Genomic DNA, 18,228 nt, shown 5'->3' on the forward strand with positions numbered 1-18,228 from the left:
TCTCATAGTCTAATTCTCTCGATCTAGTTCTAGATCCGGGTGCTATTCTTTCCCGATAATAAATAGGCTTTTGGGGATTTGATACCTCTCTACTCTGTTCATATACAGGTTCTTTGCCTCCAGTCTCAATGATGATCGCGAGGGTTTTAGCGTCTCGTTATATTACAAAAATTTGCTTCTCCACATGTTAGATTTATGTTTGTTTAACCTATTATAATTGTTTCCATACGACAATGGAGTAGAGGAAGTCGAATCTAGGCACACATTGCCAACTGGTAACGTCGTAGTTATTGAAGAATAAATTTTTGGTATATGCTTATCACTAACAAAGACACGGGATCCAATAATTGACCGTCGATTTTATTTGTCGGATCCATTCATGTGGAACGAGTTTGTGCTTAACTTTACAAATGCTCCATCGATCCTTCTTATGTTCTAAATTTGGCTTTGTTTTTCTATATTCATGCTCTATTTCAATTTGCTTTGTCATGAAAATTATATATTTCTGCGTCCTTTTGAGTAATGAATACAATTTTTTTTCGATTAAAAAAAAAGTCATCCCTTGGAATCGTAGGCATTTATTGATAAGTGATTTAAAGCAAACTTCCAATTTCTCATGCACCATTCTTCTCATGTTATGCATAATTAACACTTCGAAAATTGATCAAGTATGATTTACAATTTTTCCAAGGGCACTCAATAATAAGACTTTATTTGAATCTTTTCTATTTTCCTTCCATGCCATCGATAAGCAAGGTCAGCAATAACGTGGTACTGATCTAAATCCCCATGCCAGCATTTCCAATTTAAATATTCTTTTTCATAGCGTCGTTGAGATTAAAAAAATCTAAGCACGACATCGAACATCTAAGAAAAAAAAGGTCACGTCCACGCATGCCTCCGGGGCAGTTACTAAGCATGCTCAATCAACGAAATATTCAATTGTCGATGCATGGTGAACACGCGAATCATGTTTCACATTGGAAATTAGGTAGAAATGTGTATATTTTTATATCATTGCTCAAGAAGGTCAAGAGGAAAGGAAAGAAAGCAGCTCGAGACAGGGCACCTGCCCGACCAAATCCTTTGGAAAAAGTCATACGTTTACTCTGTCCCTCTGCATCTTCCCCCCTAAATTTGACTGGATTCTCCAGCCGCGTGGTCAACTCTGTTGTGCCGGACACGGTCACCGACCCCACCACGCTGCACGAGCCCCAAAAGCAAAACAAAACTACTTCTCCACCTCCACCCACCTCCATCGATGCCAGCCCATTTCTCTGACCTCAAGCTCCCAACCTCCCCTCACCGAACACCCACCAGAAAAATCGGACCTTTCTCTCGGATTCGGCCTCGCCGCCACCTGATCTCCGAAACCCAGGAGGGGTTAGGCCTCGCTCCCTCCGAGTTTCCCGCCGTCCATGGCCGCGTCCGCCGGGTTCGCCGGTCCTAAATTGGAGAACTTGAGGCTGCGGGAATTCTCGCCGTCGCCCGCCGCGTGCTCGCCGTCGAGGAGCTTCGCGCCGCTGAAGAGGGTGGGGCGGGGACGGCGAAATGGAGGAGGATTGGGAGGAGGAGTGAGGTGCGAGGTCACGACCGCGAAGCAGGACCCGCAGCTGATGATGGAGCTGTCGGGCGTCTCGGCTCTTGAGCAGCTCAAGGCGTCTGCTCTCGACAGTAAGTCGCGCCCCTTGCGTTCCGATTTCTGGGTTCTTTTGCTTCGTGAGTGATTGCTTTTGGTTTCTTGATGGGGCATAGTTGTCGATTCGCGCTCGTGGAAAGGTCGGATTTTGGAATCAGTCGCCCTGCGTTGAGGCTCTTTAAGATATATAAGCTGTGGAAACTAAGGGAAACTCATGAAAGGAAGATAATTGAATCGTTTCCTCGTAGTAAATGATTCGGACCATTTATCTCTTTCCTTAGAATGGTGTGAATTTTGACCTCATCTTCGGTCGCAATTGAAATTCCGTCCTTCTGGTCGTTGAAATTTTTGATGTAGTCTACGGTAGCTGGCTACATGCCTTAGCTTGATCCAAAGTGTTTGGAGGTCGTCCTATCATTGTTGTGATGATTCATGTCAAATTTCATTTGCTGCTCGGACGAGATTGATCTAAGTGTAGTGCAGACCATATTGGTTGCTTTGCCTTTCTATTGTTGCAAGTTTGCATCATAATCACTAATTAGATGCTGGCAATTACTGATCCTAACTTTACCATCCAAGATGCTTGAGTTTCTGTCCCATGAGTGTCCCTGAGCTTGATATGATTTGATTTTGTTACTATCAGGATATACAAAGGAAAGAAGCAGTATTGTGGTTATCGGGCTTAGCGTTCACACGACACCTGTTGATATGCGTGAGAAGCTCGCCATTCCGGAAGCAGAATGGCCCCGAGCCATTGAGGAGCTGTGTCGCTTGAATCATATAGAAGAAGCTGCTGTTCTCAGCACCTGCAACAGAACAGAGATATATGTGGTGGCTCTGTCTCAGCATCGTGGAGTCAAAGAAGTGACTGAATGGATGTCTAAGGTGCTTGCACATTCCCTTGTGTCTGTTCTTGCATTCGTGCCCATTAGGGACTAAATATTATAGTTCTCTTATAGGAGAATGATAAGGCATAAGCTCCTGTCATAGTTATATAAGAGCCCAAGGACAATGCTACATAGACTATCATCAAAATGCTAATAGAATGTTTCACTCTTTCGTCTTTTGTTTGGTAAATTGATCTGGATGTTTTGTGGATCTTCTTTTACCGACTATTAAATTCTCCTTAAATGGTTATGATTCTCTTTGATGTGGCTAGATTGACTTTTACTTTTCACTTATCACTTAATCTAAATCCTGCGGCAGATGCACTTCAACCTGTTTTTCTTAAATCTGAAATAGCTGAAATTTCATTGCAGATTAATGTCGACACAGAGATCTACCTATAATTTTTCTGTGGTGGAAAGCAAGAAGTATTTTTTCTTTTGCTGAACAAAAATGCTTTGATAACCATTATATGTTTTTTTGCACAGTAGGCTTTATAAGGATCACCTTCTTGTTTACAGTTTAAAACTTGCCATGATTTAATAGTGTATAACTCAAAATTGTGTTCTGAAGTTCTGATTGCTTTTTCTCATCTGGCAGACAAGTGGAATCCCTGTTTCAGAGCTTTGTCAACACCGGTTTTTGCTGTACAACAACGATGCTGCACGACATCTTTTTGAAGTCTCAGCGGGTCTTGATTCCCTTGTCCTTGGAGAAGGTCAGATTCTAGCTCAGGTTAAACAAGTCGTGAAAGTTGGACAAGGAGTTGTTGGATTTGGGAGGAGCATCAGCGGACTTTTTAAGCATGCCATCTCTGTAGGGAAACGGGTCAGAACCGAAACACACATTGCGTCTGGTGCAATTTCCGTTAGTTCTGCTGCTGTTGAACTTGCATTGATGAAGATTCCTGAATCATCGCATGCTACGGCTAGAATGTTAGTTGTAGGTGCAGGCAAGATGGGGAAACTGGTGATTAAGCACTTGGTGGCAAAAGGGTGCACAAAGATGGTCATCGTAAATAGAAGTGAGGAGAGAGTTGCAGCTATTGCTGAGGAGCTAAGAGGTGTGGAAATAACCTATAAACCCCTAACTGAGATGCTATCTTGTGCTGCTGAAGCGGATGTGATTTTTACAAGCACAGCTTCTGAGGCTCCTTTATTTTTGAAAGAGCATGTTCAAAATCTTCCCCCTGTGGGTCAAGAAGTTGGAGGTTTGAGGCTTTTCATCGATATTTCTGTTCCTAGAAATGTGAGCCCATGTGCTGCGGATGTTAGAGGATCAAAAGTATACAATGTCGATGATCTGAAAGAGGTCGTTGCTGCCAACAAGGAGGATCGGCTTCACAAAGCCATGGAAGCTCAGACTATAGTTGCCGAAGAAACGAAGCAATTCGAAGCTTGGAGGGATTCGTTAGAGACCGTACCTACCATCAAGAAATTGAGAGCTTATGCTGAGAGAATCAGAATCGCAGAGCTTGAGAAGTGCTTGTCCAAGTTGGGCGACGATGTACCCAAGAAAACAAAGAGAGCCGTGGATGACCTTAGCCGTAGCATAGTCAACAAGCTCCTTCATGGACCGATGCAGCACTTGAGATGCGATGGGGATGATGGCCGTACGTTGAGCGAGACCCTCGAGAACATGCATGCTCTCAACAGGATCTTCAGCCTCGATACCGATATAACACAGATGGAACAGAAGATCAAAGCCAAAATCGAACAGAGCCAGAAGTAAGCTCTTTTTCCAAGATCCTTTCGAATACCCTTTTTCACGACCTCAGGAGTTAAAATTGGAGGAGAGATTCTTTATGCATCTCGGCAATGGATTTTCTTCGCCATTGTTGGGATGTCGATTAAGATGGACAGATAGCTGTTCTCAAATCATTCTTTCGTTGTATTGGTTCAGAACACACATGATGTGCTGACCTCAAATTCTTTCGCATGATTTATGGTGCCAGTTTGGCTTCGTCGGAAGAGATAAACATACTTGTAAGCTTAACTTTAGTCAATTGTATCAAACCATTCTCCCTCTTACTCTTACCTCAGGGATTCTGTTTGTCGTACTTACGTGTTCGCCTTGGTCAATGCATCAAACCATTGAGTTGTCCTCTCTACCTCAGCATTTTGGACTCGCGACGGGCATATCGATTTCCGCACCCTTTATCCCACCTGTCGTGGTCTGCTATACCGCCAAATCATGTAAACACTAGACCGACCGGAGCGGGCATGGTGATTTCTCTGCGAAACATCAGTTGATTTCATGATCTTCAGACGGCATCTGCTTTCCTTGCTTGAAGTCATTTGAATTAGGGATGAGCAAGACAGACTGACCAAATCAAGACATGCCCAATCTGGGCCAGATCAGCTGATTCTGAGCGATTTCCGTAGGTGTTGGTCTGATTCCCTGGTTCCAAGAGAAATCGGACTGTCCGGACCAGATTGATGATTTTTATTTTTTTATTTCTCACGCAAAATTCTTTTCTTTCCCTTTTCACGTGTCCCACTCTCCGAGTTATTATTCTTAAATCAACTGATTCCATTAGACCGCCCAAGGACTAAATCGGATCATCCGGTTTGGTCCAGTCCCAAAACTAGGCAATCCAACCCCTTGTTCTAGAAATCGGGAAGCAATCTTTCTGGTTCGGTTCCTAATTCGTTGGTAGGACCGATCACCGCAATTTGAATGAGGGGGGAGGAAAAGGAATGAACTGTTTCTCCAAAACTCACTTCTCAGAGCACTCTCATCTCAAATCTCTTTCTATGCCACAATGATGACTTCCTAAAAGCTACAAGACCACACGGTTCCTCTCTCTCCCTCAGGAGAAAAAGCCCAGAGACTAAAAGCCCAAACCAAGCCCACTCAATCAACACCACTTCGTTGACCAGTCAAAATAGATACAATACAAAATGCCCAAAATATCAAATCTCCAGCTTTTCCCCCTCCCTTTTTTTTGGGTTCTATTTTTACCTTTTCTTCACCTATTTTCTAACGCACCTTTCTAAATATCTAAAGAAATGAAGCCAAAAAAAAAGAAAAGAAAAGGCAAAATCATCTTTTCTACCTAAAACCTAGCATTCTCAAAGCCATGCAAGTCGCTGACTCTCCTCAGCGACTTCTTCAGGTCGGCCAGCTTAGCCAGCTCCTCAGCCGCCCTCCAAGCCGATGTCGGCGTCAGCGGCTCCCCGTTCTCGTCCACCAACCCCGCCGTCGCCGCCTCCCTCCGGTCGTTCCCGCTCCGCCGCTGGGCCGTCCTCCGCCGCTCCGCCCGGTCCTGCCTCCTCCAGCACACCTCCGCCAGCTCCGCATCCAGCGCCCTCGCGTGCTCGTCGGCCGACGCCGCGCCGGTCCGCACGACCAGCGCCCGAGCCGACGCCAGCAGCTGATGCGCCGTCCCGTACTCTTCGTGTTCGACCAGCCTCCTCGACTCGGCTAAGGCCCGAGTCACCACGAAGAGGCTCCTCAGCCGTCCGATCTTCGCGTCTTCCGATCCGACGGCTCCCATCTCGGGCACCGCGAGCGCCCGATCCCCGCCGTCCACGTCTTCCTTCGTCGCCGGGTCCTTGTAGGAGCATCGTACGGTCAGGACGTGACGGGACCCGGCTGCCGACGCGGGGACCCTCAGCTCGACGAGGAGCTCCCTCTCTTCCTCGGCGTACAAGTCGCCCAGCCGAACCGACCCCGAGCCGACGAATCGCGGCCGTCCACCGGACGAGTAAACGGCCGCGATCTCGGCCGGAGCCGAGCCGGCCGCGAAGCCGAGCTGGATCCTCAGGTCCCGCACCACGACGCTCAGCAACCCGCCGACGCACTCGGCGAAGGCGTCGTCCGCCGGCTCCCGGCAGCAGCCGCCGCCGAGCCCGGTCGCGTGCACGGGGATCTCCACGTGCGCGAAGCGCGTGGACGACTCGTGGCTCCTCGGCTGCCGTCGATTCGCGTCGCCGCCGCCGCCACGCGCCCGCTCGTCCTGACCGTCCGATAGGAGGATGATGCTGGCGACGGGGTTCCTCTCCCGCCTGTCCTCGAGCACCTTGGTGGCCTTCCGCAGCGCGTCGCCGACGCTGGTCCCCTGGCCGCAGGCGAGCCGGTCGACGATCTCCCGAGCCGCGCTCCGGCCCCGAGCCGTCATCCGCCTCAGGGGCAGCAGCCTCCTGGGGGCGGCCGAGAAGGCCACGATGGAGAGCCGGTCGGCCGCGCCGAGCGACGAGACGACCAGCCGCACCGCCCGCTTCAGCATCTGCAGCTTGTCCCCGGTCATGCTTCCGCTCACGTCGAGCACGGCGACCAAGTCCACCGGCGCGCGGCTGCGCGCCGATCCCCGCGGCTTCGGGGCCGGCGGGGCCTTCACCCGCAGGGCCACCACGCGCGTCTCGTGCGACTTGGTGGCAGACACGACGGCGGACTCCGGCGAGAGCGTGACCTCCACCTGGGTCGCCTTCGGTTTCGCGAAGAAACCCTGAAATTCTTCGGCTTCTTCTGCTTCTTCCGATTCCGGTATGGGAATGAACCTCGGAGACGACAGTGGCTCATCGTCGTCGTATCGGCTTCTGGGACCGGCGGAGTTCGGCGTCCTTGGCGACGACGACTGGATCATCACCACCTTCTTGTCTTCCACGGGGACGACGTCGTCCTCTCTGCTGTTGCTCTCGCGGATGGCGAGCAGCGGGACGTCTTTCCAAGCGGCGCCGCAGACCGGGCAAGCGAGAGAGCCGCTGCGTGCGCCCTGCTGCACGAGCGAGGCTACGCATGCGAAGTGGAATCCGTGGCCGCACTCGGCCGTGTAGATGGCCGTGCCTTGACCCGCCTTCAAGCTGTTCGAGCAAATGCCGCAAGCGCTCTGCAACCACCGAACAGGCCACCATTTTGAATCAGACTCATCAGTCGAAACATGTACGAATGTCAAGAGTTATTTTCGCTTTTACTTACTCTGAACTTGAAGCTGTTTTTGAAAAGAGAGAGCTTGAGAGGAGAACGCGGAGAGGATGGAGTGGAATAGGAACCCAGCAACGTCCTCGAGCTCTTCGTTGACTTAAGAACGGCGGGTTTGGTCTTGCATTCGAGCTTGGGACTCTTCTCCGCCGTATCGTCAGCCATGTGAGCAGCTTCCGATATGGTCCTGCAGCGCAATGTCGGGGTCGAAGCAGCTTGCGGAGCCAGAGTCTTGCCGGAGCGAGGCGTGGAGGGGTTCGAGAAAAACCTCAGCTTCGTGCACCTTGCCAGCGCGGTCGGGCTATTGGGTTCCTCGTCGGAGGGCGACGTCGTGGAATCCGGGTCTTTAGGGAGGCTTGAGCAGAGAGCTCTTCTCCAACCAGTCCCCATTTTTCAGCCACCGGATATGGGAAACTCTCCACTTTCCTATGCACTCTGGGCTGGATCTTTTACAGCTCCCTCGGCCAAAGAATGCTGTTCAAGAAGCACCTCCGTTGTTCGTATATTCCAGAGGTTATGAGGAGGATCGTTTATACGGATTGGTTTTTGTATGGAGCGATAATTGAAGAGCTGACGCTGACGCTGACACTGAACACAAAAAGGGACAGGATTGAACCGTATTCTGCAGTGAAGACAGAGCATGGGATGGGATGGGATGGGATGGGATTTTGGAGAAACGAAGGGGATGGGGGGACAAGAGACTTTTGTGGAGATGATGAAAAAACAAGCTCAGACAAATGGCCTCTCTTCTTCTTCTTCTTCCCCCACTGCTTTTCTCCAATTTCTATATTGCTCTCTGCGGATGACCCAGGACGAGATCTGCAATGGAAAGGCTGGAGATCTGCTACCACTTCTAGTTCTGCTCTCTCTCTCTCTCTCTTTTTTTGGAAGGAGCAGGCCTATGTTCTTTTCATTGGTGGGGGATATTTATATTCGTTGAGTACGTAAACAATGGGGGAGTTGGCGATCCCCGCATTGTCTGTTAATCAGAAGAAAAAGGGTAATCATTCAGCGGCACGTTATCGCATGAAGGCTTTGTTTCGGGCCAAAATGGAAAAGCATGGAGAAAGTCAAAGCTTGTTCAAGAAAGAAAAAAAAATATTTGAGAAGTCAAGCGATGCCTGAGCAGAATTTTAAGTTAAAACTTGATTATCAGGCAGTGCTCTGTTTCAGAACTCTTGTTTATATGCATAGAGAAAGAATCTGCTTATTTGTCATAATTAATCATTTAGCCTTGATAATTAAGTTGGCAAATTCGTCTTGATAAGTATGAACCAAATAATAATCAGGGTCGTGATTGGAGCATGCTTAATATGATGTGAAATCATGGGGGTTTTTTTATTTTATTTTATTTTATTTTATGTATCCTTAATTTTTTTGTATAGATAAAAGAAAATTAAAGGGTGGCATTTTCCTTCGTCCTTAGCCGAAGGAAATTTCCTCTAACTGTATTTTTTATTAATGGGTGCATATTATGATGTCACTCACTTAGATGGCCCTAGATTAATCATTTCTCATATTATCAATACTCAAGTCTTGAACACAACTTGCGGGTTATCAACATGTATTTATGTATATACAGTCAAAAAAATACTTTTACTAGCAAATCAAGCTAAGATTGCTATTATATAGTTTGAGATTTCGTAGATCGCATATCATAAGAGCTTAAAAGCTCAATTATATTTCATATCCTCTCTATTGAGGTAACGGCTTCTTTTTCACAAGATGGTAACTGACTTCCTTTAATACGACAAGTAAATAGATACTATACTCATTTAGCTAAGAAGATTCAATATAGAGGACTAGAAAACACGACATAATAAAGCCCCGTTGCTTGCTTATTCAAATCTCACAAATTTTTTTTTTTTTCATTTTACACTTGTAACTTTTACTAACAAAGCTTGTTTAATACAGCAAAGCAAGTAAAAACAGTATTAACGAAGCAAGAATAAAATGCACTTCTCTCTTATGCGTAATTCCTTGTTCTGGGAATTGGACCATTCCCCTTATCTATTATAATTGATAATTAACATATTTTATTTCCCATCTCAAGCTTGTTTTTCAAAAAAATTTCCTATTTTGATAATTGGGAAAATCTCTCCCCCACCCCCCAAAAAGAAAAAGAAAAAGGACATTGTGGAGTGGGCATAGTGGGTGGGGATCGCAATGAAATTGGACAATCATGGACTGACCATTTTATTTAATTCCCCACACCAATTAATTATGAGCCGCTGATTAGATGGGGCCCAACTTGTCATTTGGGGGATGAATACGTACACTCGTCTAATTGTATCAGCCCTTCTTCATCTTCTTAGGAACTCAATAAGAGGAAGGATTCGACCAAATAATAATAATAATAATAATGGAATAAAAGAAAATAAAAGAGGATGGGGCTTAGTTCGGTAGGGTAAGGACCATGGTAATTCTTGTACTCATTTTCATAACGATTGATTTGACGTTTTAATATATGATAATAGCAACGCAATGAGGACCCTAGGATCGCACTGGTAGTGGTCATCGTACAACGACATCCTTGCAAGAGGTTTTTTCTAAGGGTTCTCCCAATATGTCTTTTTTTTATTCGCCGATGGTGACATAATATGACGTGACAAACTAATCATTAAGTAGATGATCACGAAGCGAAGCGTGAAAAAACTTAGCCATAGTTAACAAGGATATTAATAGAAGGCATGAGGTTCGTGGCTCAAAACTACATTCATAACGTTAGCTAAGGTTTCTTGATTATGTTGATAGAAGGGCAAGTTAATAACTAATCATCTGCTAATGATCTTTTGTACATCAGTAGTGTCCTCTATGTTTTTTTTTGGAGGGGGGGTCATTAGGTTAATATGAACATTAAACTATTTAATAGGGAGAACCTAGGATTCATAGAACTAGTTGATTCTCTCTCTAATTTTTTATTTCATGAAACATGAATTTACAGGATTGGTTTTTAGCTTAGGGGCTTGGGGACCGGCATAGATAGAAGAGGTCCCTCCTGTAGGTGCGCTGCACAATCCAGCATGAGGTCCCAAATCAAATTCGTTCTCTCTTTTTCCAGCTTTTTCAGGGGTATTGTTGGAGTCTTTGCTCATGCTATATAGAACGTTTAATCTTAGCCAAGCTGAAACACATAAGTTGCAATTATTTCACTTCCCGATATGCTTAAGCACGGTCGGTGTCGAACGGCATCGCGTGAAATCTAAGTAAAAACGAACCCCACCATAGCAAATAATCCAGCTGAGAAACCCTAAAAATGGCAATGGAAAAAAAAAGGCCACGAAACCAAAAACGTCTTTGCCAAGATGACCCGAGTAGCTAGTAGCTGTAGCGCAGCTGTATTGCGCCGGCGTCGAGCCAATGAATGTGGAGGCTAAGGCAATAACAACGGATCGCAGCTATGACCATTACGTGACTTGCAGTCGGATCGAGCTGCATTATTAATTACCAACTCGGACGCAAATTTAATTGTCGGGGGGGAGGGATCGCGTACGGCTGCTGCAGCGGCTAGCTAAGAAGGAAGGTGCCCTCCCTGTGCGGCGCAGAGCATCGCAGCCAGGCAGAACCACGCCAAGTTGGAGACTTCTCTTCGACAGCAGTAAACTCAGCATGCGTACTAAACGTGTACGCACGCCCACAACTTTTATGGTGAGGGTGCAACGATGGATGAACGAATTTATAGTTTCCCCTCGCCGGCGGTGGTTGGCAGACCTAATGTCAAGGTCTCCACGGCGGCAGCAATATGGGTTTAAGGTTTTGTATTGAGGTGGACGTCGAGAGTCGATACATTCTAATTCCTTAATCACGACTTGCTTGTTTAAATTTTTGTGTGAAAATGAGTGTTGAGAGTCGATACATTCTAATTCCTTAATCACGACTTGCTTGTTTAAATTTTTGTGTGAAAATGAGTGTTGCTACGTATTGTGATCGGATCGAAACTTAAGTTCTTTCTCCATGACCTCTCTGAGTCGAGGTATAAGGCACTTTAGTGGTGCATCCCAACATCTATGGGAGTTTGGGGAACACCTCTGGATCGAGGCAAACGAATGTTGTTGTGAGCGTAGATTGGTCCGCAAAGGGTGGAGAGAAGAGAGGGAGAAATTGACAAATAATGCATGAATAAGTTATGGTTCAGAGTACGAGGATTACTCATTTTGTAAGATGCATTTGTGTTCTTAACTTCATTTTCGAATTAATGAATAATTTGTATGTTTAAATATACTTCTATCACCGTTGGCTCCTTCTTTAAATCCAAAATCATTACCAAGTTTGCCTCGAAAGAACATACACACCCTAAAAATTTATTCAAAGCATTCTATCTTTATTTCTTTCATTGGTTCTTTCATTAAATAAAACATGAAAATAATTTTTCTTCATATGTCTGTCAAATTGAAAATTAATAAGTGACAAAACTTTTCTGACAATAGATCAATAAATTAATTGTGAATGAGTCTATACGGACCATATCGTAAAACTATGCCATTTCAACTTGCGACGTGGCATGTGAGTACATAAGCGAATAATTTCACGATTCTTGATTTAGTTATATATATAATAGATAGATGTGATTTAAACTATATTATATGGGAATACACAGCCCAAGTAATTCCAACACACTCAGCGACTCTTTTCCTCGTTTCAAGGTAAAAAAGTGGGCGTCCCAACACAACGCCGTTCATCCATCTAATCTCTCTCTCTCTCTATCCATCTGCTTACGTATTCAAGTTCATCGAAAACATCAAATTTTGCTGAACTGCGGTACCATCAAATGTCAACTCGCAATCAGAACAACATCATGATCTTATCTCAACCTAATCATTTCTTTAATCCCTAACTTTCCCACCGTTTTCCCCGTTAAGTTAGGCGAAAGCTTCGTTCAAAAAGCTGCTTTCAACTTTGCACTTTTATATTATATTCATCTTCCCCCGGAAAGCTTCCATGTGGAAAGTAGAGCAGCCTTGAGTGATCTTGCTTCATCGTCCGCGTCTATTTTTTAGTCCCTTTTTCCAAGGGTTTCTTGACGAGGGAGCAAGTTTTCCAGTCTCGCACGATCTCGGGGGCTAGCAAACTCTGACCAGTTTTGCAGACTTAATTAGGTTGAGGGGCATTAACTGGCTAGAATGGTAGGTGTGGGTCAGAAGAGAGACTTTAGGGTTTCGAGAATAATTTGTTGAATGTAACACTTGTTGATGACTCAAGCTAATGGTGTTAAGTTATATTAAAGATGGTTGACAGTCTGAAGATGTCAGCCTACTTAGGTTGATTTTACACTATAGGAAGTGGGACCTGAGATTCGATTATAACGTGATGCGATTTCTTTTAGGACGATTTTACGGAAAAGTTACTCATTGAAATTTTTGTGGATGACTTTTCTTCAACGAAATCCCCAAATTGATTAACTTAATTAGGTAAAAGATTATTTATAACAATAGAATAGAGAAAAGAAAAAGGAAATAATGTCTAGTCGCTCTTTTTGTTTTGTTTTGTATATATTTGGTTTATTGAGATAACAGTTTACAAATTTTATTTAAGAAATCAATGTGCTAAATATGTCCTAATTATGTCTAATCGCCAATTCCAGTTTGCTAGTTTAGTTTTGGAACCAACTTCATACACTGATCCTTTTGAGTAGTCATGTAGTTAACTCAACACTTGCCAGTTCTGTTTTGGAACCAACTTCCATACACAAAGAATATGGAAGGGGAGGTGATCCCCCACCTTCTCAGTAAAGAAATTTCCATGTGTAGTGTTGAAGTAGGAATAAAGTGTCAATTAAACTTTTTTTTTTTTTAATTAACAAAATCTCCATGTGTAGTGCCCTCTCCATGTATAAATTATGCAAGTTCTACATTCATAAATTGTAAGGTTCTTTGGGTGTCGAAAAACCACATATATTTAGGATAAAAATGTGCAAATGTTATTTTTAGCATTTAGAAAACATTTAGAAACTTTAAAAAAAAAAAAAAAGTCGATCATTTTGGCTTGTTTTCATCAAAGAGAATGCCTAAAATCAAAATAAAAGCGAACTTTTATTGTTAGAAGATTTTAATAGGCGGAAAAAAGAAGAAGAGGAAAGATATGTTAGTGGGGAGCTTAGATAAGCCAAAAAATTCGAATACCTGCCCCATCCAAAAATTAAACCAAATAAAAATGAATTATTAATTACTTAACGACGGCCTAATTTGACCCCAATCGAGTCCAATCATCGTCTCAATTCTCAACCTCTTATGGAGAAGTTATTATCCTTATGTGCAGATTAATATCTTAGTGCTAAATAAAATACGAATTTCTCTCTCATATCCTTTCAGCATATGAATCTATACGAGAAAAGAAACAGCTGCATATGCCTGTGGAACCTCCATGCCGTCATCATATAGTTTTTTTTTTTAACAAACATCATATAGTTCAAAGGGGGATGTTTCTTGTTATTCTGTATAGCAGAATTTGAATTTTCTTTCTATAGGAATTTTGCCTTTTCAAATACAACAAACGAGTACCGACCGAAAAAAAAAATACAACAGACAAGTAGCATCAACTAAAATCATATGATTGGTTCCCAAAAACCCTTTGACCAACCAAATTAAATGACTGGCACTAATCCGCCCCCATGGATCACATATAAATAATGCGCCGCTTACATCGTGCTACATGTCGTGTTATGAATGAATCATCTCAATTTTGGGATGATGTACAATTAGCTATCATATAATATGCAACAAACAACATGCCGAATGAGTTGGTAACACTTATACGAGCATATCGCATGATACAAACACTATATGATGACTTTTAGCATCGAACAAGCCTTTTTACAATCGATCAGGATATATGAAATCCTTTTCTTGATGTCCTCAAAATAAGCAGAACATGGACAAAAGGTCTGTGTATGCTAAGAATATTGTTCATTGGTGGCCATAAGAGATACTAGAACATGAACGAGGAGGAATTTGAGAGCACATGCACTGTTTGGATTGATGGTCTACACTGATTCATTGCCACTTTAATTAACGCGGTGCTTCAAAATTGGAACGACTGTCCTGACATTGCACCATGACGTTTGTGATGGAACAGCTCCACATGGTTTGACATGCAATGCTCCCATGATTTTTATTTAATTAAGTGATTGATTTATACATCATTTCAATCTAGTTGATATCTCAAATTTTGCCTAATTAGTAAGTAACCCGGTTCCTTCACACGTACATTTAGGTAGTGGACTTTCCCATCACCGTCTCACTCTTTCAGTATTCGATCGACTTAGGTTTTCCCAAACTAAATTGGTTGCAATTCAAGCCTAACATTTCAGTTTATGATCATTTCTTTTGCATCCTGCAAACAAGGCGAACCTAGAATTTGGGAAGATCCTGGGAAGTAAGGTGCTGTCAGTGGCAACCTCAAATTCAAGGTGCTTACGGATGTATTACGAAAACATGTTCGTATGTATAGGTAGCTAGAGCCAGCTCCCCACCACACATTTACTCCTAACCACCACCAAACCATTCGGCCGCCACCTCTTGCACGCAACCGTCTCCATCGTCGCTCCACCACCAAACATATTTTTGGCAATGGCGGACCTCGGAGGGGCCGGCGGTGGCCCTCGCCTCCTGAGTAGAACTATTCTTAATAATATTGGACAGAATTCTTTAAAAGACCTATACAATATGATATTTCAAATAATACTCGCGTCTCCGCCCCCGCCCCTCATTATAATCAAATTATTGGTCCTCCGTCGGTCAATCGGCGGTGAGTCGGGACATCCACGAGAGAGTCGAGCAAAGTGGGGTCGCATCGACAGCGGGGCTACCGGAGACAAAGCAGCAGTGGCGTGTGGCCGGAGGCAAAACCAGCGGTCGAGGGCGTAGACGAGTGCAAGAGACACTCCTTTCCTTTTTGCCTAAACGAATCACCCACGAATCAGGAGAAAAATCTGCTCAGACCGAACCTCGAACAAGTTGGAGATCGCTCACCAATGGAATGAGACCGCTGAAAGCCTGAAGTCACATGCAAATGGCCCATCACTCACCGTATCAAGAAATCAAGGGCTGATACCAGAATGTTAATGGAACTGACAAGAATTAGTTGAGACTCAGATAATTGATTGGAGATTGACTTGTGGACTCAGAAATGTTCAAACTTTAATTTATGGGTGGTGGGTGGATTAATTGTTGGCATTAGCGTTGGCACATGCATTGAGCTCATAATTACTCCTGGGAATCCCTAACCACTTTACATTGCTTGAAAAGTGTAATTGATCATATGTAGATGTGACCAGCATGACTGTATGATGAGATCGATCAATTCCTTTTACTACAGAATTAGGGAGCATGCCTTCCTAATGTCATCGGCATTGAATGAAAGCATTCAGAGTTCCTGAGTACTTGATGTTAGGGGAGGAAATCTCTTTAAACTTTCCGAGAGGACTAGATTAAAAAGAGTACGCTAGGGAGGAAATTTCTTTGAACCTTTTAAGGGTATTGAAAAATGAGACTATCGTATGAATATAGATGTTTTAAATAAAACCTACGTAAGTTTATCGTGCTTAGTTTCCAAAAAGTCCAATTGATCTCTCTCTCTCAAGTCTCATCCCTGCCACCATCAACTCTTCCTCCTCTGCTCAGATGGCGCCATGGTCGTCGCCGGAGAGCAGCCACCCAGCAGTGGCGGAGCCACTTGAGGGTGGGTGAGGTCAACCTTGAAAAAAGTTCGTTAACCTTCAATAGTTGCGACATATGTGAGTTTAACCTCAGCTTCTTCTTTTTTAAAGTCAACACTGCTAAATTTTATTAGAAATGACAAAGTTGACTCGTTGAAATTCAACTAGCTCAAGTGACGCGGCGGGGATACAAACATAATTAAACATTCCTTATATAAACTTCATCCTCGAATAACTTGTTTATTCATGTTAGTTTTACCATTAAAAATCTAGAAAGAAAATTGCTTATGTGACAGTTCATGTCAACATCACCTCATGGTTGGCTTCCTTAATATTTTACGTGAAATAAAAGCAGAAAAAAATTGAAACTTCTAATCAAGGGAGAGAAGCGAGCAGTCGTTGAGCAATCGGTGACTAGAGGGGGATGAAGTGGGGTCGACGGGGGATGCTGCTACGATAACAAAGAGGCATTTGGTATGGTGTGTTATCAGTGGATAGCAATTAGCTTTAGGTGCCACTTTTATTAGGAAAGTACAAGTGACTAGAGATTGGCGAAAAGTGGCTAATAAAAGCCAGCGATGGATTGAAAATGTCTTATCCTTGTTTGGCGAGAGCTGGCCATTGGCACTGATGGTGCTAGCGACATAAGGAAGCGACGACAAGCAGTCTACAGGGGGAGAATGTCATGGTCCTAACTCTTCCCTTGCTTAGAGCATGTGCACAAGAGCGGGTATTTTGGGTATCATGGTGCAGTATTAGGGACGCAATGCAAAAAATACGCTTAGGGTTCGAAACTCAGACAAGCAATCTATTTTGATCTACTCATTTCTTGATCCAGTTGCAGGCTTTATCGAGGTAAGCTCAGCCGATCTTCCTTTTAGCCTTCAGCGGAGTTCTACAGAAGAGCAAGAAGGATCGTTTTGGAGCCATGCAAGACTCGGTAGTGGTAACGGTCATACCAAGTGATATTTCCACACGGGGAGGAGTCAAGTCAATCAAAAACACGATGCTTTTTCGAAATTCATATGCAGAATTGTTCGGAACGCGTGTTAGAGAAGTGTTCATCGATCACATCATGTCTGTCATGGGACTGGACACATGAAAAGGCAGGCATGCATTGGCTCGCAAGAGCACACGAGCACTCTCTGTCCTCCACCAGTGAAATCAGGTGCTGCTGTGTGATGCAACCCTGGTTCACGCCTGTGGCTTTTCAGAAGCAGCTCGATGCCTCCAATCAAAGACACGACCGCACGTCTTCATGTGAGTCTCGGGATGAAGAACATGTCCCTGTACATGATAGGACGGTCCAACCATTGCCAACGTATGGCTCCTTGCCGAACGAGTGGAACCTTCGTTGGTGTACGGCGTACATTACACCACGACATGGCTCAAGAGGCACGCAGCAATCAAGCATGGCTGGCAATAATGGAGCTTCGGTTTTCAGTTCAATTTGAGCATGTGCCAACTAGAATAGAAAAGATTCACGCCATCGCGCTGGGGTCGAGAAATCATTGCATGTTTCTAGAGCGGACGACCCTTCTTTCGGTTCACATGACAGTGTATGAGCTACTTCGCCACTGAGCAGGAATAGGTATTTCATGCACTGATGCACCAGCGACGATGAACGGAAGGAAGGAAGTATCGTTGAAGCCTAGCCAGGAATGGGGGGAAGCATGTGCTCCGAGTACATGATGTACTTTCATGAGGTGAAATCGTCGGTTCTTACTTGTCGACGAAAGTAAGATATGTCATTATCGATCTAACAAAAGATCTAGAAAGAATAAATCAAGAATTATTTATTTTATAAGGGCCTACACGTTCCAATCATCGAAACTAAAGACAGAATCGACTGCACGATGTAGAATGGACATGTCATTATCAATTTATTCAAATGAGTGAGAAGGGTTAGCTGAAGGAGTGAGAAGGGTCATCCCATCAGAAAATAATTTGGATCATCTTCATTTCCCCTCTAGAGACAGCGACAGTCCACCCATAGAAAAGATAAGCTATGGCAATAAAGAATGGACTCTACTAAAAAGACAAATGTTCATGTATTTTTCGATAATGTTGCTAACCACTACGGTTGATTTTGAACGTATCAGACGAGACACTGCCACATACTTAGTGA

General features: G+C 44.1%; 2 protein-coding genes across 2 annotated transcripts; one reads left to right on the top strand and one right to left on the bottom strand.

Moving 5' to 3' along the window:
* Positions 1-1,200: 1,200 nt before the first annotated feature.
* On the top strand, positions 1,201-4,583 carry LOC104449206 (glutamyl-tRNA reductase 1, chloroplastic). Its single transcript, XM_010063271.3, has 3 exons — positions 1,201-1,674; positions 2,283-2,524; positions 3,125-4,583. Exons 1-3 carry the CDS (start codon positions 1,419-1,421, stop codon positions 4,253-4,255), a joined length of 1,629 nt encoding a protein of 542 aa, XP_010061573.2. The 5' UTR covers positions 1,201-1,418; the 3' UTR covers positions 4,256-4,583.
* A 648-nt stretch (positions 4,584-5,231) lies between these two features.
* LOC104449205 (E3 ubiquitin-protein ligase WAV3) lies at positions 5,232-8,505 on the bottom strand. The gene is made up of 2 exons (XM_010063270.3): positions 7,445-8,505; positions 5,232-7,355 (listed from the first exon to the last, which is right to left on the bottom strand). Exons 1-2 carry the CDS (start codon positions 7,835-7,837, stop codon positions 5,583-5,585), a joined length of 2,166 nt encoding a protein of 721 aa, XP_010061572.2. The 5' UTR covers positions 7,838-8,505; the 3' UTR covers positions 5,232-5,582.
* Positions 8,506-18,228: the final 9,723 nt, after the last annotated feature.

The sequence above is a fragment of the Eucalyptus grandis genome, chromosome 6 (genome assembly GCF_016545825.1).
Source record: "Eucalyptus grandis isolate ANBG69807.140 chromosome 6, ASM1654582v1, whole genome shotgun sequence".
Taxonomy (NCBI): domain Eukaryota; kingdom Viridiplantae; phylum Streptophyta; class Magnoliopsida; order Myrtales; family Myrtaceae; genus Eucalyptus; species Eucalyptus grandis.